The sequence below is a fragment of the Diadema antillarum genome, unplaced genomic scaffold, assembly GCF_040938485.1.
Source record: "Diadema antillarum isolate AM-2024a unplaced genomic scaffold, OU_Dant_1.0 seq00000003_RagTag, whole genome shotgun sequence".
Lineage (NCBI taxonomy): Eukaryota > Metazoa > Echinodermata > Echinoidea > Diadematoida > Diadematidae > Diadema > Diadema antillarum.
This window is the reverse complement of record NW_027271125.1, coordinates 801,738-827,883: the sequence shown is the minus strand read 5'-3', so window position 1 is coordinate 827,883 and position 26,146 is coordinate 801,738. Positions and strand designations below refer to the sequence as shown.

At 38.4% G+C, this 26,146-nt stretch overlaps 1 protein-coding gene across 1 annotated transcript; it reads left to right on the top strand.

Moving 5' to 3' along the window:
* Positions 1–19,890: 19,890 nt before the first annotated feature.
* Positions 19,891–21,402, top strand: LOC139724918 (lysozyme-like). Its single transcript, XM_071636040.1, has 2 exons — positions 19,891–20,038; positions 21,197–21,402. Exons 1-2 carry the CDS (start codon positions 19,891–19,893, stop codon positions 21,400–21,402), a joined length of 354 nt encoding a protein of 117 aa, XP_071492141.1.
* The last annotated feature ends 4,744 nt before the right edge of the window (positions 21,403–26,146 follow it).

Here is a 26,146-nt window from a genome sequence, read left to right as displayed (position 1 = left end):
TGAACCGTGATAATAGAAGCTATATTGAAAGGATTAAATGAAAAGTTACCTCTTTTTATTCAAGGACATCTTCAAGATTCACTGCCTTTAAAGGGACTGTACAGTACTGGTTGAGGTGGGGATTCAGGTTTACAATATTAATAAGTGAGATAAGGAGAAACCTCTTATGAAAATCAAATATGAAAGAGCACGTAATTCTATGAGGAATCCAACGTTTATTTGATAAAAATTGGTTTTAAAATGGCTGAGATATCCAAAAAAAAAAGCAATTCTAATAAAGTGTGGGACCCACACTTTGTTACGATGGCTTTGTTTTACTTTGTTTTTGGACGTTAAAGTCATTCCAAACCCGATTTTCATCAAATAAACTTTGAATTCCTCTTAAAATGGTATGCTCTGTACTATATCATAAGTGTTTTCTTGGTATATATCTCGCAAAAGTTTAAAAGCCCAATTTTCATCTCCACCAATACTGTACTATCCCTTTAATTTCAGGGAGACTATAGAAGACTCATTTTCCAATAATGGGAATACTTCCCTAAACATGGATCAGTGCTCTTGGAAAGGAAATTTTGAGTGTGAGTGAAAAAAGAAAATGTGTCCGTGGAGACGCAAAGAGGAGATTAAAGCCCAAACAAAGTTCTTGTACGCCTGCAAAAGTTGTCAAATTTCGGTCCCAAATGTGAACGTATGCTTAGGAAATGTGCAGGATAACGATGTTATTACAAGATATTCGATGGGTAACGACGAAAATACGAAATATTAACCAAAAAGGTTCAGTCTAAGAACTTACCCGAACGGGGTCAGACTAAACTCGGACTCGGGGATAACTCGGCTTCGCTTTGACGGCGGGGGATGAGATGTAATGGTTGTCCCTCTGATTGTACAGTGTTGTCCTATGGGAGCGGCCTGTATAAACTAGCGCTTCGTGTTCTGGCTACTCGCAGTAATGGTCCGAGTTGTTACAACACGCGCATCAAAAACCTCTTTTGCGCGCATGCAAAATTAGTGTGCGCCTATCAAGCACCTCTAAAACAATCAAAGGCGCTTTATAAACAACAACAAAAACTCCAAAGACCGCGCGTCTCAGCAACTGAGGACCGCGCGCTGTCATTTTTGTTTTGTTTTGTACAGGATTACGTTAGCACGCACTTTCCTGTCCATTCAGTTAGGCCTCATTTGGTATTATGCAGTGGCCAGTAGAATGTGGCGATCACTTACTGCGTGTGAATTGTCTGAAGTAGGGTCGAATTTTTCCCGAGACCGAGTTAGTCTGGAGCCTTCTGGAATAAAAGTCGGTTTTCCTACTATTATTATTTTTCTCAAAATACTCTAAACCGACTCATCATTCCGGCAAACCGCGTCAGCCAGGTAAGTTTCTTAGTGGACTCTTTCGATATATTGCAAGCAAAAATGAAATGGTGCTAGACGGGTTCTCAAGCACTTACCGAAACTTAGTTTTCACTTTAAGGATCATCATGGCATTACTCATTCTGCAGATGACAAAACAATACCAACGTTAGTTTTCTCGGTCATATCACGCACCATTACCCTTTCAATGTCAATTTTGAGTGATCAATATAACGAATGGCAACAGAAGATCAACCTGCGGTGGTTAGTTGCAACGGGACACAGACTTGTGCTATCTATACACCTATTAAAGTCCCTCTCCTCTTGATAGTCTAGCCTCTGAAGCTAATGCGTTCTGATTTATATTACAGGATGTCTGTGGCTGAATTATCGATAGTGTTGTATCTGTCTCATGTGATTGACTTGGTTAGCCTCTTGATAATCCTGGCCCATCGTGGCCTACAGGTTTAGGACTCAAGAAACCAGAGAAGATCGGGGGTGATGGAAAGGTGGGGCTGGCGGTGGTATGGGAGATTGTTGTGGCGGTATACGTAGGTTGAGCAGATCGGGATGGAATGAAATGTATGCCTGTAAGGAGGTGGGGTGATATGAGGGGTCTGTATACATGAATTATGATGAGAGGTCCCCTCCCCTCCCTGTAACTGGTATATAGAGGATTATACCATGTTGATATTTGCTCAGTGACTCTTGATAGTTCGACGATTTGCTAATAATATGAACATTAACCATCTCCATCTCTATCTACATCCTATACCTGTCTACCCATGTTTCTCTGATGGGCAATTTGAACAGGAAAAAAGAAAAGAAAAAATGATGCCATAATGTGTTCGATAAACGCATTGCAGCATCGTTTAGGGAAAGGCGTATAAGAAGTATATAGGTGGTATTGTTGTGTGAGACGGAGAGAGAATAGAACGAGAGAGAGAGAGAGAGAGAGAGAGAGAGGGGGGGGGGGGGGAGGGAGAGGGAGAGAGGGAGAGAGAAGGAGTGTGACTCTGTCAAGGGGAAAGCGACAGACGTATAATATCACAAAAAAATCCAGTCAACCGTTCTTTTTCCCGCTCCTAAATTAACAACGCAACAAGGTATCGTGAATCCTCGTCAATGCCATAATGTGATAAAAACCTAAAATGGCATTAGACTAAAAACGCTTTATCATTGGGAGGATAGCGCATGATATAGAAACAAGACACCAAACAGGTTAGTCATCACATTCTTCATCAGCGACCAGGATGCGACGTAATGTTTTATATATATATATATATATATATATATATATATATATACATACATATATACATATATACACACACACACACACACATATGGGCAATTCCACGGTATGTAGGACACAGATGCCGAAAATTCAAAATGATATTTGTTTCAAACACCATACATTTTCAGACAATACTTGAGTTGAAGTTTTAAGAATCATTATGTTTTTCAATAAAAGCGGCCATTTTGATTTTCAAAATGACTGCCCAAATATGCCTATAACTCAATGGTAAGAAAGAGTGTATTGTCACATAATTCACCCTCTGTATATCCACTTTACTATATAGTACTCTAAACAACAATCTTTTATATGCATGCAGTTACCAGACAAGTCTTTTACCACATGATAAAAAGAAAAAAGCTGGTTGCTTTAAAGAATTTTATAAAAACTTTTAATTAGTTTGACAATGATGGATGTAACGTCAGTTACCAAAAACAAGGAATTTTTAACATTATTTATCAAAGAAAGTGAGCTGTATGATGTAACTTAGGATTTCTAATGTATGCCCATATGCCTTCCTTTCAATACCAGAAAATAAGGATACTTGGCATACTGGAGAGTCACTGAACACATCAAAATGTGTAACGTCAGTTACCGAAACGTCATATACCAGTATGTAACGTCAGTAACCATGACAGTAATTATAACTTAGGCAAATTTTTTGACTTTAGGCCATTTCAATGCATCTGGGAAGTCAAAGGTTATCAACAAAGAGCAGCAATCCCTTTGATAGGGAATGATGTCATCACCATGGTACACTGTATGTCCATGGATACATTTTTTTTTTTGGGGGGGGGGTTCACTTTATCTTATTTATTAATTTATCATATTTTTTGGTGGGGGCGGGGGCTTGAGCTTTTGATTTTCGGTTCAGCACAAGTTTAAGGTTAAATCATCTGGAAGTTTAGGTTTACCATGTGCAATATATAATGCACTCAAATTACTATACAGTACTCACTGTCCTACGGGATGATAAAGCTACCAAATTTGTAGGCCTAATCAATGATGTGGTTGCATGGTAACCACCTTATTCTATCAAAAAGCTTGTGTACAGCTGTATACCAACAGTTTTATGATCTTTACTAATGGCTACTTTTGCAAGCATTTTTCTTTTAGTGGAGTTTCTACCTCAAGGCAAATGCAGGAACAGATATATTTCTTCGCTTGCACTTAAATGTGTGGTTTAGTTAATATGGCACATCTTGAAATGGTACATGCGTACAGATAAGCAGGCCTGACATAAGGCATGTACTGTCATTACTGTTTGAAACTAACAATGATGTTGCTCAAAGTGAGAGGTGATTGTAGGGTAAAATAAAAAACTGTTCATATTTGTTGATTACTTTATTTCATTCATGCAGGGACATTTTTGTAATACATGATAATTATGAACAGGAAGATTCGTTTATATTGATCTTAGAATTCTTTCAGTGCAAAGTCCTATTTCTTGGTATCTGGGATGTATTTGCAAGCCTTGATATACCAGTGAAAAGGAAAAGAAAAACAATTACATTCCTTCAAGCAAGGAATAAACATATACAGTAATGCCCTTTTTTACCAAGAAAGCATGTTTCTTCTTCACAGAAAATATCAAAAGTGTAACACTATTCATTTAAATCATTATTGATAATGGAGATCAATTTTTCATTTGTGGCCCTAACAATGCCTTGAGGGAGAAGGAGTAAAATAAAGAAAAGAAGAAAGAATATATCACAGTAGATTTCATACATATTTATGAATATTTTTATTTGTAAGTGTTTTTTCCCCCATGACCTGAAAGATATTTTTTTTTTTTCACACACAAAAACATCTGTGTTTTGTGTAGTACTGGAGGGCATTATAGGTGGGGGACTCTAGATAGAAACTTTCCTGTTCATCAAAAAAAAAAAACAAACAAACAAAAAACAACAACAACAACAACAACAACCCCCCCCAAACCACCCTTAGTTATGTCAATATTTATACTTAGAACTGCTGAATCTAAATGGCTCTGTGTAATCATAACTGTTGAATAAGCATTCAATCTTAAGACAAATGTCAAGAAATGTCCTCTGGTGCATTTACATTATTTTTGCTCAACTGTGCTATGTCATGGGGGGGGGGGAGCTTGCCCTCTAAGGGCCCCACCCCATTTTTGTCTTTAGATTTTGTTTTAGTTTGTTGCTAAGTAAATGCCTCCAGGGGATTGTTACTGGTATACTGCAGCAGTATAATAACCTGTTAAATAAATTAGTTCTTTGTAAACCTCATGGCAAAAGTATGTGTAACGTCAGTTACTGACGTGTTTACCTTTAAGTTTTCATAAAACATAAAGAAAATGGACTTATGTTTCATTTCATTTGGGTATTTGTAATTGATGAACCAAGGTATGATTCCATATCAAACAAATCACTCTGAAAGGTCAGAATTATAAAATATCACAAAACTATTCCTAATCATGATTTTCCGTGTGTAAACCCTATGGCAAATGTACGCGTAACGTCAGTTACCATCATGCCTTCACTGAAATTAGCATGGTGCTAAAAGGAAATATCTAAAGTGCACATTATTCTGCACACCTGTTCCTAAGAACCTAGGTTTATTGCCATATTAAACACATAAAGTTTAGAAGTCAGGGACATGAGATATTTCAATTTAAATCTACACCATAATTTCCCATGTCCTTTTTCTGTAACGTCAGTTACCGACACATTTTCACTTGCTATGCGATAAGAAATGCAGTTTGAGAGAAAAACTTTCCACCTATTTCTTCATTCTCATGAACTCATTCATCAATGCTAATTACAAGCCCTGGGTGCTTTCATTCACAAAACTACAACATACACAATTTTATGAAAATCCTTACGCGTAACGTCAGTTACCGTGGAATTGCCCATATATATATATATATATATATATATATAAGATAATGATAAACATTTTTATAGAGCGCAAATTACATTCAAGTCTCTAAGCGCTTAGATATGAGAAAACAAGGAGAAATCGGTGCGTAGCTTTGACATCATTATTCCTCTTACTGTTCCTCCTTTATATATATATATATATATATATATATATATGTATATATATATTATATATATATTTATATAATATTTATAAACGAGAATGAGTCGTACACCAAAATAACATCACTCTGTTTCAAAAATTACTGGTAATAATGTGTTTGTCTGTATTTACCCCGACTTGCTTCAGTTCTTATTTCAATTTTATTTATTGCGTTGTAATGGCCATCGAACGTCGAACAGAAACTTTCATGAAAATAACACATTCTTTGCATATTCATTGTACATACCACCGCCGGCGGAACGTTTTGAAAAGTGGGGGGGGGGGGGGGGCACTTCCTGGTTTCATGAGCTGACAAGCAAAAAAAAAAACAAAACAAAACAAAACAAAACAAGGAAAAGTAGAAATTACGCGGTGCCTAATATATGTCCCCGCCGGAAGTAGCATTTAGTAGCAAAATGTACAATATAGGTAAAAAGATCAAGGTCAAAGGTCAAAGAAGTCAAAGGTCAAAATTCTGTGTAGAAGTTTTGAAGCCCTCACCTAGTGCCATCACATAAAGCAAACGGAATCGAAATCGGGTTAGAAATGGCGAAGGAGTAGCATTTTGTAGCCAATGTACAATATAGGTCAAAAATCAAGGTCAAAGGTCAAAGAAGTCAAAGGTGAAAATTCTGTGTAGAAGTTTTGAAGCCCTCACCTAGTGCCATCACATAAAGCAAACGGAATCAAAATCGGGTTAGAAATTTCGAAGGAGTAGCATTTTGAAGCAAAATGTACAATATAGGTCAAAGGTCAAGGTCAAAGGTCACAACTGAAATTCTGTGTAGAAGTTTCAAAGCTCCCATGTAGTGCTATCATATAAAGCAAACAGAATCAAAATCGGGTTAGAAATGGCGAAGGAGTAGCATTTTGAAGCAAAATGTACAATATAGGTCAAAGGTCAAGGTCAAAGGTCACAACTGAAATTCTGTGTAGAAGTTTCAAAGCTCCCATGTAGTGCTATCATATAAAGCAAACAGAATCAAAATTGGCTCATGAATGACAGAGAAGTAGCAAATTGAACATTTTGATCACACACGGACGCACAGACGGACGAACGGACAGACGGACGGACAGACGGACGGACACACACACGTACGGAGCCCGTTTCATAGTCCCCTGCTCGAACTCGTTCGGCGGGGACAAAAAAGGACCAAAGGGTTATTAAATCCAAGACTTCCCCCATTACTATCACAGAGGCTGCATCACGCCCTCCCACGTTCACAAATGAGGTAACATGAACGGAATGTTCACTCCGCGACATTGACCTCATCGCGTAGTCGGCATGCCATCCGGTTATCAGATTCGCCGGCGGTCACGTGGTATCTAAAGCTCGCTAACAGGCGGTAGTTATAGCACAGAGAGTATAGGCCGCCATTCAAATATCAGTGATCGGTGACATTTAGCGACCGGTAAAGTTACAGCTCGAGTAACTCATCGCTGGACAATAAAAATATCTCATTCAGGCCAGGGAGCATGCTTTGCCAATCAAGATAGGCATGAAAAAGAAGCATTTGGATATGGCAATGTTATGGCAAAGGCTGATGACAAGATATTACAGTTTGGATGGTATCCTGACCTAAAGTTACACCTGCCTCTTCGTCTATATAGACCTAATTCATTCTTTTTGACTTTTAGTTGCTTTTTTTTCTGGCCATCAACATTTCGCATTACAAAATTGCGTTAAGAAAACAAAGGAAAGAAAGGATGAAAAGCTCGTGGATCGCATACTTTGTAGCAGAAAAGAGCAGGTGTCGATGATGAAATGCAATTCGAAACCATGTCCATGCTTTCGTCAATGCGAAATGATAGTTTTCGACGATATCTTAAATATCATATGATGTTCAGGGCGTTCCAAATTGTTTATAATAAAAGGATTAGCTTTATGAAAGGTGTGACTACCATAAAATGACAGTTTTCTGCGTGCATGCATAATGAGACGCCATGTACATCATCATGTTTTGTACGGGGACACTGAATTGTTATTTAACTCAATTTGGGCAAGGCTTCACCACAGCAGTTTCTAGTTTAACCTACTATACCTTGGCCAGAAAATCATTTATTACGTCCGTTGTAGCAATGACATTTTGGCTATAATGGCTGTGAAAGGGTTAGTTGAATTTCCGTAAGGTAGTGAAATCCTCAGGCGGTGAAATCCTCTTTTAGATGTAGTGTATATAATTAATATGAATATACATTACATGCTATATAATGATAAGCATCATCTATGAAATATATCTTCTTTGTGCTTACTATAGAATGACCATGTCACAGTACCTTTCTTGGACTTAAATACATCCTTCCAGTGTGTCAATTTTCTAGTCAACTCTCTTTTCATTTCCCTTGATTGTGAAAATGGGAGCATCTTCGAAATTAATGAATGATGTCATCAGATGTCTAAATAATGTATACCGATTCAGGCAGATATCTCAGTGACTCATAAAAAAAAAAAATAGAGAAAAACATTCGATCGATAGGACTATTATAATTCGTGTTTTTGTGATCTACTAAAGATGTTGAAGTATTTTTCTCAATTTTGTTTGCAGGGCCGCGGAACCGGGGGGGCTGGTGGGGGGGGGGGGGGGGGGGTAGGGCTGCAGCCCCCCCCCCCACACTTTTGGATCGTGAAAAAAAAGAAAAAAAAAAGAAAGCAAGGGGAAAAATCGGGGGAAAATCACACTACCCGAATTTCTCACAAAAAGTGTGCTTCAGATCGACTTATCTTGATTTTAAAGGGAAGGTACAGTATTGGCGGAGATGAGAATTGGGCTTCTAACTTTTTGTGAGATACCTAGAAAAGATTTGTGATATAGTACAGAACATACCATTTTAAGAGGAATTCAAAGTTTATTTGATGAAAATCGGGTTTGGAATGACAGAAATATCCAAAAACAAAGTAAAACAAAGCGATCGTAATAAAGTGTGGGTCCCACACCTTATTAGAATCGCTCTTTTTTGGATATCTCAGCCATTTCAAAAACAATTTTCATCAAATAAGCATTGAATTCCTCATAGAATTACATGCTCTTTCATATTTCATTAGAGGCTTCTCATTATCTTCCCAAAAATTGTTAAAAACCTGAAATTAGGTCTCAACCAAAACTGTACGGTCCCTTTAAAAACGCAAAAGCTCCGTCGAGTGGGAGGGGGCATTCCCCTCCCACCCCCCCCCCCCTACCTCATTAGACTTTGTGCTATACACACAGATGATGCACACGCGGAATAAGAGCTAAATGCCGTGATTTTGCTATTAACACTTTCCTGAAAAAAGTCTAAATTATTTCCATAAATATATATATTTTTTTTGGGGGGGGGGGGGCTGGGGGAGCTAGAAAAAAAAATCCAAGTATTGCACCAAAAGTTTGCACCAGATCGCTGAATTTCAGGTCTGAAAATGTAAAATCACCTTCGTGTGGGAGGAGAAATATCCCTTTTGTATATACACCCTCGTGAGCATGCCTTTTCTGTTTGATTGCTTAACAGACAACGTTCATGAAATTAATTGTAACAATAAATTGATACAAGAAGTTTATTTATGCTACCACTTTATAGGCAAATTGTTCAATAATAATCCACATCAAAATATCCTACTAAACAAGTGGGCCGTTTCAAGTCGATAAAAGACGGAAAAACATGCATCAAATTGCACCATTTACAACATAAAAATGCAAAAAGTTCTCACCGTGGGAGGGGGAATGCCCCCTCCCATACCCTCCCCCGTTCCCTCGGCTCGCTCGGGCTCGGTCGCTTCGCTCCCTCGCATAGTAACTACCGCCCCTCCCAATATCACAAGATCATTATCCAGGCTACGCCGGTGTGTGTAAGCGGGGGGTTTCAAGTCGATAAAAGACGGAAAAACATGCATCAAATTGCACCATTTACAACATGATAATGCAAAAAGTTCTCACCGTTGGAGGGGAAACACCCCCTCCCACACCCTCCTCCGTTCCCTCCGCTCGCTCGGGCTCGGTCGCTTCGCTCCCTCGCATAGTAACCACCGCCCCTCCCAATATCACAAGATCATTATCCAGGCTACGCCGGTGCGTGTATAGCGGGGGGTTTGAAGTCGATAAAAGACGGAAAAACATGCATCAAATTGCACCATTTACAACATCAACATGCAAAATGTTCTCACGTGGGAGGGGTAACACACCCTCCCCCGTTCCCTCCGCTTGCTCGGGCTCGGTCGCTTCGCTCCCTCGCATGACCACCGCCCCTCCCAATATCACAAGATCATTATCCAGGCTACGCCGGTGCGTGTAAGCGGGGGGTTTCAAGTCGATAAAAGACGCAAAAAGATGCATAAAATTGCACTATTTACAACATCAAAATGCAAAAAGTTCTCCCCGTGGGAGGGGCTCCCTCGCATAGTAACCGCCGCCCTCCCAAGATCAGAAGATCATTATCCAGGCTACGCCGGTGCGTCTAAGCATGGGGGGGGGGGGGGGGGTTGACCTCGATACCCCCCCCCCCCCCAAACTGAAAAACGTTCCGCGGCCCCTGATTATAACTTAAGCATGATTCTACGGTAATTATTTATGCCCTACAGCATCAATGGCATCACAACATCATGCAAGAAGGGCTCTGCGATAATGAAAATGACTGTGACGGTGTGCTTTGAGTACTGCTTGGAACAGAAAATCCCTTAGCTGAAGATATTGAAGTATTTTTTTCTTGATTTTGTTTATGATAACTTTAAGCATGATTCTATGGTAATTATTTATGCCCTGATACAGCATCAATGCCATCACATTCTCATGCAAGAAGTTCTTGCATCAAGGGCTCTGCGATAATGAAAATGACTGAGATGGAGAGGTGTACTCTATGAGTGCTGCTTGGAACAGAGAATCCCGTAGCGCTGTTACCAGTACGCACAGTCCCTGCTTTATGGCACAAAAAGGGTTATAATGCCCCGTCAGTTACTTCCCTCTTCTCCAAGTTCCTTTTAAATTTCTTTCATTCTTCTTTTTCGTCTTTCTCCGCATATCCGTTCTCAGTAAATTTGATTTTGCGAGTGAGTATAACTACATGCATAAAGCATCGTTATCATTATTACTATTATTATTATTCGTATCAATATTATTATTATTATTATTATTATTATTATTATTATTATTATTATTATTATCATTATCATTATTGTCATTATTATTATCATTATCATTTTGTATTCAAAGTCAATGATACGTATCAAACAAAAATGTGAGATTGTCAGTCATATCTCTTAAGTTTAAGTTATTATGATCGGTTTGCTAAGGTTGCGTATCATATACCGCATTGGTTTAATACATAATTATACTAATGTTAACATCCACTAATGTTCATCGGGTATTATCGTATACAGGCCCGGACACAGTCGTGCACGCGTTCTGGCAATTTGCGGCAATCGGATAGCAGCCTCGCCCAGGCCCAGATTCTTCGCGTGCCTCTGTGCTGAGAGCTTGACGATTGCAGACACTCGCACATTAGTCTCAAAACAGGCTGACGCTTTTTTTTTTTTTTTTTTTTTTTTTTTTTGGGGGGGGGGGGGGGTGCCGTTAAACAGGTGATTCCTTGTAACTAACGGATATTGCAATCATGATTTTGAAGTAGGGGTTGGGGGTGGTGTCATAGCGTCATGAATGATGGCCCAGGGGTTAGGAGTGGTAAGGATAAGATAGGTGTGGCCAATCTGGGGAGCATACAAACATGGGAACAAGGGCAAAAATCCGGTATACCTGTAAATCCCGTTTTAAAAGACTATATTTCAATCGGCAGCGAAGGTAAAACTTTCTGATTTTGAGAGATTCATACTTTTTTTCGCCTTTTCCAATGAACTTTTTAGGAAGTAATCTTCTACGTCTTTGCATCTATTATAATACAGTATTGTAAAGATTTTTTTCAATAATCTTTGTCGTTTTGTCTGCGATTACGAATTATGATCGATCCCTTCTTGTCGCTATGTAATAATATATCTCCATCAGCAGTAAAAGTTGACCTCAGTGTCTCTTTAATTTCTATTTTTTCTTTTCCACCGAGTGTATTTGAAGGGGATCGAAACCCAGTTATGCACATTATGTCGATTGAGGGAATGCAATGAGTACTCTATAGCAGAACGCAGTGAAAGTTTGACGAAAATCGGATAATCCGTTGAAAAGTTATGAATAGATAACATATTATACATGTATCTACAATTTCGGTGCAGCCATCGCTGGATGAGAAAGCAACCACAGTTTATTACTTCATGCATGTATATAGGACCTACAGCAATAACTGAAAGAGAATACAAAGATGATTTCACAAAATTTCATATTTTCTTTGTATGAAAAGTACATAAATGGGACTGACATTCATACGGGTTTTCCCTTGCTCTCTGAAAGAGGTAAGCCAGGTATTAGTGCTCTTTCATTACGCTATTATAGAAAAGTGTAAAATGTCGTTGAACCGACGGGCGTTCCGTCGGAGCCTCAATGACGTCATAATGAAGAGCGTTACCGTGCCACCAAAGATGAATAGTAGGGCAGATTTACAATGTAACAAAATTTGGTCGAGATGCTCACATCCGGCGGAAATTATGAAATTTTGCATATAGGGGTATTTTGTGGCGTTGATTTCAAATATTGCCGGATCCAAGAGATCTGACCACGGGGTCGGCCGCCATTTTGAATTCCAATATGGCCGCCATCGCAAAACAAATTCAAAGATCCCTATCGTCAGTTCTGAATGACCTGTAGCACCAAATTTTGGTACACATTAGCGTTTTGACATATTGAATTTGATGACAGATTGATTTGAAGTGTCTGACAAACATCGAATGGCCGCCATTTTGAATTCCAATATGGCCGCCGCGACGAAATATTTAAAATCCCTATCTCCATTTCTAAGTGGTGAGTGACGCTGAAATTAGGTGTAAACAAGTATTTTAACATACTGAGTTAAAATATTAACTAATGTGATGTGTCTGACAAACGCAATGCCTGCTATTTTGAATTCCAATGTGGCTACGAACACAAACGCCACAACTAACATTCACGAGCATGTCAGAAAGTGGAGCAAAAAGGAAGCATAATGCACCTTTCACTGACGTCACAATGTAAATACAGCAGCGCGCACTCAATCAGTTACAAACGCGCGCTCAATCAGGTAGCCTAATTTACAAACCCGAGATAGAGATTTTCAACACTCCAACATGGCAACTAAGTTTAAAAATTCAAATTGGCTGCCGTGCAGCTTGTCAGACATATCAAATATATCTGTTATTGAAGTCATCATATCACCATGCTTTTATGTATCAAATTCCAATAGCTTATGTCATTCAGAACTGAAGATAGGGATCTTTGACGGCGGCCATATTGGAATTCAAAATGGCGGCCGACCCCGTGGCCAGATCTCTTGGATCCGGCAATTTTTGAAATCAGCGCCCCAAAATACCCCTATATGCAAAATTTCATTCTTTCCGCCGGATGTGAGCATCTTTTTCACATATCTGCCCCATTAAAACGTAGTGTAGGATCTTTGGTGCCACTATTGGCTGAGATGCACGCTGCTGATGAAAACCGTCAAGTTGCACTTGTTCATTCCCCTCACCTTTTTTCTCCCTGACCATACTACATGTTTTTAACGGTCTGTATCCAGTGGCGGATCTAAAGGGGGCGCACAGGGCGCGCGTCCCCTCTTTATTTTTGGTCAAAACAAAAGAAATAAAAAGAAAAAGGGGGTGCGTGCGCCCCCCCCCCCTTGATTTTGCAAAGGCACCTCCCCTTTACGGAATTCCTGGATCAGCCCCTGGTATCTGATAGGAATGTGGTTGGGTGCCTCTCGTCAACTGAGTAACCTGTTTGATTAAAGTCCTGTGCCGAAAGATGAGTAAGATTATTGTGCATTTTGTACGTAATGGTAAGCCTGTCATTTTCTCTGCGCTGATCCAGAGTGGTCCAATCAAGTTCTTACACGGTAAAATCTTTTGAGAAAATATTGTGTCTTCCCTCAAAAGTATAATAAACGCCAACTTCTTGTCTGGTATATTGTCTCTTCAGACAGACCTTTGAGGTGCAATGGGGTGTGTTGTGATTTTTTCATCCCATTTTCCCCACATTACAGAGGATGTGTGTGTGGGAGGGGGGCTCCATCTAGGCCTAGTAGAACCGCGAGACGTGCTTCTACTAGACTAGTGGTGCCATAACCGGACGACTAACAGTCAAACAAAATGTCACTCAGGGCCCCGTCTATTACAGTGTTGCCAGGTGGTGATTTCGGGAAGCAAAAAGGGTGAAATTTGGTGATTTTTGAAGTTGTTTGGTGACAAAATTTTAGCCTGGTAACCAAATCAAAATTTGGTGATTTTTGGTAACTTTTTGATGATTTTCAGACCAATGAAAAAAATCACACTAATTGAAAACGAAAATGCATTTTGCCCAAAGTTTTCCCCTCATTTCCTGCAGAAACATAACATGTGCCCCTTTTTTTTTGTCACAGCGACACACACAAACACTAATCATATATAGTCATTATATCCATACACATCGTACACATTTTGCACTTAGTGTGTGTGACTACGGCGCGCCGAAAATTGCACCGAGACTCGCGCAGAGTATTTGATAAAGGTTTATTGATATAATTTTGTCTTGAAATTGAAGCCTCACCTACGTTTTTCCAAATTTGGTGATTTTTGATGGCTTTTGGTGATTTTTTACAAGCCTTTTGGTGATTTTGCTCTGTTGGGACCTAGCAACGCCTTCAAATCAATCACAAGTCCCCAAATCAATCGCAACTTGCACTGAAGCTCTCAAAAAACTTGTGATTGATTTCTATGACAAGTCTTTATAAGACAGGCCCCAGGTCTGTCCATAACAATGTAACCTACATGTAGGTTCACAAAATAATAAGAATAAATAGAATTAAAAAGAAATAAAACAGTAAAAAAATTGGGTCGCGACTGGAAAATAGGTCTAAATTTTCCTAAACTGCTTCAAGACGCGCTGTTTAGCAGTTTATTACGCTTGAATGCGCGTGCTGGCTGGAACCAAACGCGCAAACAATGTTGTTAGCATTCGAGTGTATGTAGTATCCTAGTATAGTATGTGTGCAATCATACGGAAGCACCTTTACTGACATCGATTATATAGCTTTCTTGTTCATGGAATTCTTGAACAAATACGTGCAGTTTATCTAAACTAATTCCACAACCCGCCGTTCATAGCGCAGACCTGCTTCAAGGCCATTTATTAACGGAACACTGAGCCTATTCTCGGGACAGAAACTTGAGTTTGAAAGTGAAAGCCGCAACAATGAAAACCTCCACTTTCGCTGCGTTGGTAGCTGCACTCACGCTATCTTTGGGATGTTGGACAGCAACGGCTGTGCCTGCCGGAGCATCAGGTGATCAGCAGAGGACTGACCAGTTCGACCCACGCTTTACACATCGACGTGGTATGCTTCTTTTTTTTCCCCGTTTTCTTCCCAAGAACAGAAGTTACCGTCGAACATCAAAATTATATACTTTCCGTTTACATACGATCTCTCAAGTAACCTGGGCTCCGTTTCATGAAAGTCTTATCGTAGTGGGGTGGCTTAGTGAAATTATCGTGACACGGCGGACAAAAGCATGATTTTTTCACCAAAGGTACTTCATGATGTACCTTCTCAAAAAATAGGGTGCTCCAAGAAAATTGATGCTGGGAAGGAGGTTAGAGGTCAAAGGTCAATGACCTTTATTTGTGAAATAGGTTTTTTGGCTATTTCTCAGGTCAGGAATATCCAATCTGGATAAAACTTGGCAGGAAGAATATTGAGAACAAGTAAAATATTTTGATTGAATTTGGGGTGAAATTTCCAAAGGTCAAAGGTCAAAGGTCAATGAACTTTTTCTAAAAATCATGTTTTTGTTTATTTCTCCAGGTAGGAAGATTCAATTTTCACAAAATTTGATATGAACGTTGTATAGAAGGTACCAAGAGTATAAACCAGGGGTCAAATATAATTGTTGATTTGTGCGTTGCCATGGCAACCCAAAACTAGGGTTTTTAATTGAAGTTAGTTACAGGAGGCTATTTTCCAGTTTGGAAGAGATTCCATTTGAATAGGTACAACTGATCAACGGGATGTATAGAGGTTTGAAATACTTTTCATTAGTGTTAAGTGGTATGTTGCCATGGCAACTACATATATAGATTTTGGTTAAACTTAAAGGAGACTTCAGAACTTATGAATTTGAAGAGATTTCCATCAGGGTTGGTATTATTGATCAACAAAAAAGTCGCCAGACAAAGATTTGTCACCTTTATAGCATGTGGGTTGAGTGAATGCAGCAACGATAGTAGAACACATCAGTGAGAGTTTGAGGAAAATTGGACAATCCGTTCTAAAGTTATGAATTTTTGAAGTTTCTGCTCATGCAGTCGAGGCTGGATGAGAAGACTACTATACCTTGTAATATCACATGTGTACAACGATATAAAGAATGAATAAAGAAAATTCAACATAAATTATTTTCGCTTACAAAAGGATACTCGACTTCTCTTTCAGAAGGCAGGGGGAATAATATTACCCTTGACATACGTCACTAGCAAGTCAAAGAAACTATGTGAACTTTATTCAAAAAGTATGGTTTTGTGAAATTCTCATTTCATTTTCCTTAGAATGTGCGCATGTGACATCATACACTGTGGTAGTCTTTTCATCCAGCCGCGACTGTGCAGATACCTTAAAAAATCATAACTTTTGAACGGATTGTACGATTTTTTCCAAGCTTTCTGTGATGTGTCCTACTAATATTGTTGTATTCACTGAATCCACGTGCGCATGAAGGTGGACTTGTCCTTTAAGGACAGATTCTGAAAGAGCAGACTGTAAGCTTTAAAATGATGTATCACACAATTCAAAGGGATTCCCCTAACCTATCTAAATAATAATACCGGTACTGGAAAGAAAGCACACACTCTGGATAAGTATGAACTGAGAAAAGAGGCTGCATTGTCTATTTTAGCGTTTAATCTTTACCAAGCTGTCTCATGTCATTATGTTCATCTTTTCTTCCCCCCTCCAATTTTCATTTGAGTTTGTCATTATTAATTTTTGATGATAAGAACGATGCCACAAGGCATTGTTTCTTAAAAATGCTTCAACTGCTCCTTCAGGTCCAAAATCTACATCAATATATATTATTTTCCTGATCTCCTCAACATTTTCCAAAAATAAAGCATACACCTTTTATGCATTGAGTCCTCCTTTTTGTGGATAATTAAAGGCAAAAACCCAAAATTAGTGCTTGAAAATTATTCTTAAGTGTGAGTTACGGATAGAAAGAACCTCTGTAAAAAAAAAATGAATCTGTATAATCAATGTTAAGTATTGTTAATAACACAAAATGTGAACAATATTTCTATGATAACATGTTTCCAGACTAAACCGTCCGCATTTATGCTTTAATGAGAAAAATACTGATATCTCTTTATATGTTTGCTTTGATTGCAAAAACAGTATATGGTAGGATGTCTTGTGATACAACAGGGGGGCATTTCATGAAGCAGTTTGGTCAGATATTTTTCTGACAAACTGTTACAAACTACAGAAATCCTTGCATCTGATTGGCAGAGAGCAAATTTGTCCGACAACTTGTCGGACAAAATGCTTCATGAAATGCCCCCAGACCTACACATATTATGCATAAAATGTGATATCCTGAACATTTTTTTCAAGTCACTCTCCCAAAAGTGTATATATAGGACCTTTAAGTTTTTCTTGTGTTTGTTCCTGGCAGATTACTAGTACACAAATGCTCCAATCCATGATGACCTAACGGAAATTAAGGAAATTAAAATGAATATACTGAAAACCAAAACTACAGATACTAATAACTTACTTCATTCTTCTCTCCCCACCCCACCCCTTCTTTTTGGTTTCTTGATATACTAGTAGATCTACCTGACTTTGATAATTGTCATTATGTAACATCATCTTCAATTGACAAGGCGATAAAACTTAACAATCATTTCATTATGCTGCTGGACTAATGGGGTTAGTTGAACTATATTGTTTTTAATGTGCTATACTTTTTCCTCCTATCAATCACATGTATTTTTGGGTGGAATGTATTTTGACATAAAGCATCATAGAATCAACCGCCTTTGGGGTCGGGAATTTTGTCATATCATATTGTGATTTAGATTCTGCTCTATGCCGATTTTGTTTTATTTCTATCAACTTTTTAAACTTCCCCATAGACTTTGTTCACCAGCCAACTACATCCCACCCTCTTTGGATAATGTGAACCAATCAAACATTGCTTTTACTTTTTAATAACATGTCTATACATAGCTATCAGACCAAAAATATTCAAACCGCTTTAAGTCTTTATGAGTGAAATTACAAATATCAATATATCTTTAAAAATATTCAAATTGTCTAAATTCAACTTTATCTATGAAAGCAGACTTTTAACTTTTTTAAACATTTGAATAACCCCCATAAGAAATAAGAAACATATAAAGAGGGGAGGTGCGGACTATAAAAATTGCTTACGGGAACCAGGTAATCCCTGCGCTAAACCTATGGAATTCACACAATCTTGGAGGAAACGGGTTAAATTTGTTAGGAAATATGTAGGGCAATACCCAAAACCTTAAGTTCTCAATGGAATATGCAGCTCTTCTACTGGTAAACTAGTAGTTCTGGGAGAAAAAATGAACTGTGACATAGTCCTACACCTGGCTCAGTCATTGCCCAAGATTTAAAGTATCTGAGCCAGAGTCACATGTCACTCTTTGCCATTTCTCTACAGGAGGTAGACAGTACTAAAAAAATCCTTTACAAGAAATTATATGAAATTATTCAATGAAAAGGTGCTTAAGAAAACTGGACTATTCCAACACACCTCCCTCAGGTCTGCAACACAGACTAACCACCTGTTACCATAGGAAAACCAGTAAAAATGGTGTATTACTGTAAACATGCACATAATATGTCGTATTATGGGTCTGAATTTTAAGACTAGCAACCATGTACATTGCATTGCATTGTACAGAAACCTGGCGAATGCCCTGTGTATAGTCTTTGAATTCAGACATTATTGTTATGTACAAATTAAGGGCATTTTCTCATTTTTTCTGTTAGCGGATTTCTTGGAGCACCCCCTAATTTTGATCCTCATATATATACCAATGTCTGAGGAAAAAATGACACTTTTGTCCGGCGTGTCACGATTATCAGTATATTTGTCACTAAGCCACCCCACTATCGATTCTAGTCTAAGCCTAGCTGTTGTGTTACAACACAGAGTGTAGACTCTACGTAAAGTGCACAATTCCCGACTTTTCGCTCATAGTTTAAGAGTCAATTTTTTTAAAAGAAACACTTGTGAGAGACTTCATGAAATGGATTTGAAAGTCTCATAGATCTTTACTAATGAGCGAGTTTGGCTATTCTGAGATTTAATTATGTAACAATGTTAGGGTCTAACATGAAAGACTTTTATGTGATGACTTAGTTAGCCCGACCAGACGCTGTTAGTACGCTGTGCGTGGGCTGTGTATAGTTTAGTGATGACTTTAGACATTCTCAACCCCGGCGCAGGGCGCTGTAACGGTACGTGTTGGGATCGCGCTGGTGCGGTTAAGACGTTAAGTTTGCATAGAATCTAGCCAGATATCATTTTTCACAGTAACGTTTATAGAAATATGTAGGGCTTATGTTCTTTTTTCACCATCACGAAAATTATTTTGTACCTTGGTCCACAAGGGGAACCCTTGGCCTTGGTGAGTAGGGCTTACTTTCGCCTCCATTGCAACTGGTCAATAATGGCTTCTTCAGACCGAGTCGTAGATGGCGGTATGATGCTGGACGTGAGAAAGAGAGTGAGCTGTATTACTGTATAATATACTGTACGTAAATGCAGCTCTATGGTCTCTGTTCATTGGGTTTGAATAGGGGTTTTCCTGATAGTGAATTGTGAGAAAAAGAACATAATATTTCTATGAAATCACCGATCAGATGAACCTCATTCAGGAGTTGGAGTTTATTTATGACACCCCCCCCCCAAAAAAAAAAAAACAAACAAACAAACAAACAAACAAACAAAAACAAAAAAACACGCATGTGCCAATATACAGTTGTGTACTCCGGTGTACCACACAGTACAAGTGAAGAAACGTTGATGAATGCATTCTCTTTGCCCCCTCCCCCACCCATATACGTCGCAAACAGCGCAAATCTCGTCGACCTGCATGAGGTGCATCTGCCAAGCCGAGAGCGGATGTCACCCTCCGTATCGCGGGTGCGACAACGACGAAGAGCCGTGCGGCCCGTTCCAAGTCACTAAGAGTACTTGGTTTGATGCCCTCCAGGACCCAACGCAAGAAATTGAAGATGTTTGTAAGTTTGCCAATATACACAGCTACATTCCAATAATCGATATACTGCTCGTCTGTCAACGTATTTTTGTCGAGTGTCACTGCAAGTACAATGCAAATGAATGAAGAACTTGACATACGAACAGAGCAGATAGACAGCTGAATAGAAGCATGAATAGAGAATAAATGGACCTCCCCCCCCCCAAAAAAAAAAAAACAAACAAAACAACAACAAACAAACTAATTTGATAAATAAATAAAAACGTATCATACCTATACCTATACAATTTTTTCTCAATCTATTACAGTACATGTATTCTGAGCCTCGATGAAGCTCTGCAGTGCCAGTATGGGGTGCATACATTGTACAGTATTAAGAGTACTCGATTATAAAACAAGTAAATGAAAGCTGTTAACATTTTATTTCTTTAGTTTTGTGTGTTTATCACTGTGCTTTTAAAAAGTGCAATAGAGCTCCATTTTTTTTTTTTTTTGTCTCCATTGCACTGCAAAGAGCTGTAATTGCTAGTGTTTCACATGTATATGTTACTATGACAGCATGTACATGCATCTGTGCTGTAATGTTTTCACATTTCTTTCATTTGTAATGTTCTGGAAGTGATGAAGAGACTTTTCCCACGAAGACTTAATCATGACTAATCTATGATCATGAGTAATATTAAAGAGTGTGTCCTTTTTGTTTTGATAAAACAATAAGAAAATATCTTCTCGTTTGTTTTTTCTCATGACATTGCACACAGCATGCTTGATATAAGCATTAATTTGTTTTGTTTTTGTATTAAAACTAAACATATCTGCCATCAAACCATGTTTTGTACTTTGAATCAGTATGTTTTCAGAGATGCGAAGGTGAGAGACCAGTTAGGAGTGAGATTTTGGCATTTATCAAGTTGTAAATTGTGCTATCTAATCCAGTGGATACTTTTAAGTTATAACATATACAAGTGTACTAGGTAGACTTTTTGACGATTTTTTTTTTCCTTTTTCTTCTTTTCTGCAAGGAGTGAGAAAAAGCTTGTCACTACGGCATGCAAGCATGATAAAGACCCCGAGGCATGACTGTCGCACGTGTTGAGTAAGACTTCTGATCAGAGGATGCCAACCCAATGCTATCATCTCATCATAACTTTCCACCCCTTCCCCTTCCCCCTGCCCACAGCTTTCAAGGAGTGTGCGTCCACCTACCAGTGCAGTGCCAAGGTGGTCAGAGGTTATGTCAGTCACCACGCCACTGGACCTGCCGTCAGCGGCGAGTTCGCCACCTGCCAGCAGGCGACTACTGTGTTCGGGAGCGGACAGGGCCGGGGATCCGACGGAGCCAGGGTTTTGTGGGCGCAGGTGCAAATCTGTCTCCGCGCTCAGTAGACTTAATAGACTATGAATACATACATGTACATGCATTACAGAAAACAATGACTGAACATTTCATTTATCCCAGTTAAACAAAACGAACAGCGGGTGGGCAAAACATATCTTCCAAACGTTATGTTATATTTATTATTATGGAACATGCAAACATTGCAAGTTTTGTGTGCACATATGCTGATCTGTCATCCGCTTTCAATAATAACCCTTTTCATAAACTATAAATGCAGGTACATCTAAAACTGACAGAAATTACTTTCATTTGTCACATTTGAACAAGATAAACATTGGGTTGGCAAAACATATTCATCCAAGGATTATCGTGTATTACTATTTTTGGTCAAATGGTTCTCAAACGATGGATACACAAAACGAGTATTCCAATAATTTCGTCTGGAGATTAGGGTACTGCCATGTAAACAGAGTATGAAATTTGTTTGCCGTATTATAAGCAGAGGGACCATATTCCTTGTGACTCGTCTCTCTTGCTTCGCAGAGACAGTCGGCCAGTACCAATAAGTTTTTTCTTTGGTTTAAATGAAAAAGCACACTCAACATAATTCACTTTCCATTTGAGCATGCACTTTTGTAGAACATCTGCTTTGTATCAACCATTTAGGTTTAAAATTGCATTGTCATGTAGTAATGACAGGTGGAAATTCTGAGTTTTATTTTCTGTTGGAAAAGGTATCTAATGTCTGAAACAGCAGGTGGAATAAAACTGCCAGTGATGAATAAATACATGTTACCATTTTCTGTGTTGTGTGTACCTTGTTTGCCTGTAAACAAAACAAAAGGGTTTCACTTGTTGAACAAAAGATATCGGTCTAACTGCTGTTGAGCTCTCAATACAAGAAACAAGGAATACAGGCGACTCCCATGATAACAAAGCCCTTGGGACCATCAGTTTTCTCCCCTTCAATCAAAATTTCATTATACCTGAACAAAAAATGTAGGCCTATATAAAGACATGTGACATAAATTTGGAACCATTATTATGACTCGCTGTAACAAAATCTTGATTAATCCATGTTCTAAACAGGAATGCACTGTATAATGTAGTTAAAAGTTAGTGTATTCAAAAGTAGCCTACAGTAGCCTGACTAGTAACCGCTCAATTTGATACTTAATTGTGAATACATGTAGTTTTACCAAATTATCTCCTTCCCGATTCAATCCTGTCAAACGTGGTAGGCAATATTGCTCTTTCTTATGTACTTCTGTAAAACATGATATATTCGCGGCACGAAATTTTCGCGAATTGGAGCCGACGGCCTTTTTCGTGGCAAGAAATTTTCGCGAATTGCCTCTTGCGTTCAATGCATATAGTGTAGATAAGAAATTTCGCGTGCATTTTAATTTCGCGAATCTTGGCGCTCGCGAAATTCGCGAAATTAAAATGCACGCGAACATTTCTCGTTTTACAGTATGTTACCAACATCTGTTCACGAAGTCCAGTAACGGAATAAACGCGCGACACTTCGTCGTTACATCCTGTACTAGTAGCCGCTCACCCCTGACTACATGTAGTAACCGCCCACTAGATGGCGCGCGCGCACATTAATGATGTAAGGCTGTACATAAGGCTCTGAAGGATGCTAAGATAGTCCCTTTCTGAATGATGATAAAGGGCATGCTTGCTAAGGGTGGGATTTCACGGAGCACGCGAACGATTTGCGAAGGACGCGAATGGCAGAATCCAGCATTCTCTCGAAAGTGTCTTTAAAGCCTCGTCATATGCGCAAGACCTTCGCAAGACACGCGCGATGTTCGCAAAATGTTCGTGAAACCCCAAACAGACTCCGAAACTTTGGAGAATGTCTCGCGTATGTTACGCGATATCTGCGAAGTTTTTCCGATCATTTTACGACGTAATCGCAAACTGTTCGCGTACCTTTTGAGACATTCTCGCGAACGTTTAGCGCACGTTTGGGGGATGTATGACCTGTACGTTTTCTACAAATAAAAATCGTAGCATACACCTAAACATCAAACAATTATTAACAATTATAGTAACAAAAGAAATTAAAGACTAGCAAAGAGAAAGAAATGTTTGATATACAAAAAAAAATCGCAGAATACACTTAAGATTAATCTTAAGTATGTATGATTTCATTTGAACTATAGAGATTATGTGTCGGAGGAACTGAAAAAAAAAATCAGATGCTCGTTTCTAGTGGAGATATTAGGAAAAAGAATGTAGGCAAGCACACGATAGAGAAATGAGAGAAAAAGAAAGGAGAAATAGAGGAAAGAAAAAAAAAATCAATTCAAGACAGCTTCCACCCCTCCTTGGGTACATTTTCTCCCATGATTATTGGAAATGTTTCGTTGTTCGCATTTCCGTCGCGTGTTCTTCGTGTACGTAACATGCTGTACTTTAGCAATGATACACACGACATTCGCACAAACGTCGTGGAAACTTCGCACAAAATGCGCAAGAATAGTTTTCGGCTTCATTGTCGGAACACATTCGGAGAAAAACTTTTCCGAATGTTGGATTTTGTCATTCGCGTCCTTCGCAAATCGTTCGCGTGCTCCGTGAAATCCCACCCTACCACGTGTGCCGAGTCTGAGATAAACATACATTTTCGACCGTATACGGTGTGGTGGATATTCTATTGTACTCAATGTCCATGTCTGAATGAACTATCTAGTATCACATTAATGTTTGGTTTGTTGTTTTTCATGGTTTTTTTATGTGTAGGTATATTGCATTTTGTGTCGTATTTATCATTATGTGGAAAACGGGCTTTGCTTATTTATAGTTGCAAAAATGGAATTGTAGATACAAGTTATGAAATAGCCGTTATTCATATGTTTTGAACCGAATGATGCATGAGGTCTTTGATGTAGAGATTAATAAAGATATTCAAAGCGCACAACAGAATAGATCTAATGCAAATAAATTCATGTGTATATTATGCACTGCGCTGTTTTTTGCAAATGCAATATTTTTTTTTTTTTTCTGTCTGTTTCATTTTTTCTTAGATCATTTCAATTTATACAAACGTGGCAAACATAGAACTTTACAAAGAAATCCATTAAATTTTATACATACGTGTAGTGTCAATGTCTCACAACTTTTCCCAACAAAGCTTTCGTGATAAACGTCATATATCACCCATCCATTAAAAGCATATACACGGCATATTTTGTAGGGTAAGAATAAATTTAAGAACTGGAATAAAATGTTTATAGGCTCAAGACTTTCCATAAAACATAAGGGTTATCGGTTCAACATTGTACAAAATACAGAAACAGCTGAAACGTGATATCTAAATTTAACTTCTTTTTAATACCAAAGTGTGATTGCCTAAATATCATGGAGGCAAACCACGCCCGTAACCAGTCTTATATATAGGGATATATCTCTTGTAGATCATTCACCCCAATTCCCATGAAATTGATTATAAGTATGAAAAAGGACTACAAAATTATATAGTTCACCACAAAAACTTTTAATTCTATATAGTGAAGGGAAAGTTCCACAGACATTCTAGTGAATTATAAGGGAATGTTGAACAAGAATGAAACAAAAAAAACAGATATGAACACTCCGAAAAATTTTATTATAAAAATAATATATCTACAAAATGCCATTTTATAAACGGGCAATACTACACCAATGCTGGCGACTTTTTTAAAGATGTATACCTTCAGACATAATAATAATAGTTATAACAACTGACAGTGCTTGTATAGCGCATAACACAAAATGTTAATGTCCCTATGCGCCAAAAAAAAAAAATGTAAAGATTATACAAAAACATACAATTCCAATTACTGTGATGGTATCGAGCTTCATATTTGCGTACATTGTAAACAAATGCGTTTTCAAGGCAGACTTTAATCTATTTACTTATATCAGTGATTTGTCTTAATTTCTGAGGTAAATTATTCCATAAGGTAGGGGCAATAAAAGCAAATGTTCGTTCTCCGTAAAATTTGGTTCTTCTGTTTGGAATGACAAATAATTCCTCACTTTTTGAACGAAGGTTCCTCTCTGGTGTGGAGCAAACATACAGAAACATGCAAATGCTTATTGACCGATTCGAGTTCGTTGAGGGCAGCAGACATTTCATGGCACTGGGCGCAGCCATAGTGGGTGTCTCAACACGGTTTTGAATGTTCAATTATTCAAAATAATGTTGAAAATTTCATTTAAATACACACATTAACAAGATCTTTTTTAACACTGGTATGTAATGTTATCCAAAAGGAAGAAGGGACGTGAGAACGACTGCGATCATGTACCCCTTTCAGTTCAGCAGAGAGGACACCGATACATGTATTTTGATATGTCTTAACCTTATCTTTTAGTCCACTGCATTCCAACTGCAACCATGTGCCACAAAAATCGCAGGAAATCCATTGATCTTCGACGGCTTCTTCTTTCCTGCATGCAGGACATACATATCCAACATCATCTGATTCGATTCTTTCCTTTTTGTTCTTTTTTTTTCCTTTTTCTTCAACGCTATTCTCCATTGTAGAGTCATCTTCCTTGTTTTCTTCTCTCTTCTTTTGCATTCCTTCTTCGAAACTCACACCTTTCTTCTTTTGCATTTTTTCTTCCAACTTCATTTCTTCCTTCTGTTTCATTCCTTCTTTACGGTTCATTTCTTCTTTCCTATTCACAATCAGATCTCTGTGATCTTTCTATTTCCTGTACACAACTTCATCTCTTCTCTCTTCTTTAAGTCTTCCCTCTTCTTTCTTCTTTCTCAATGTCTTTTTGCCT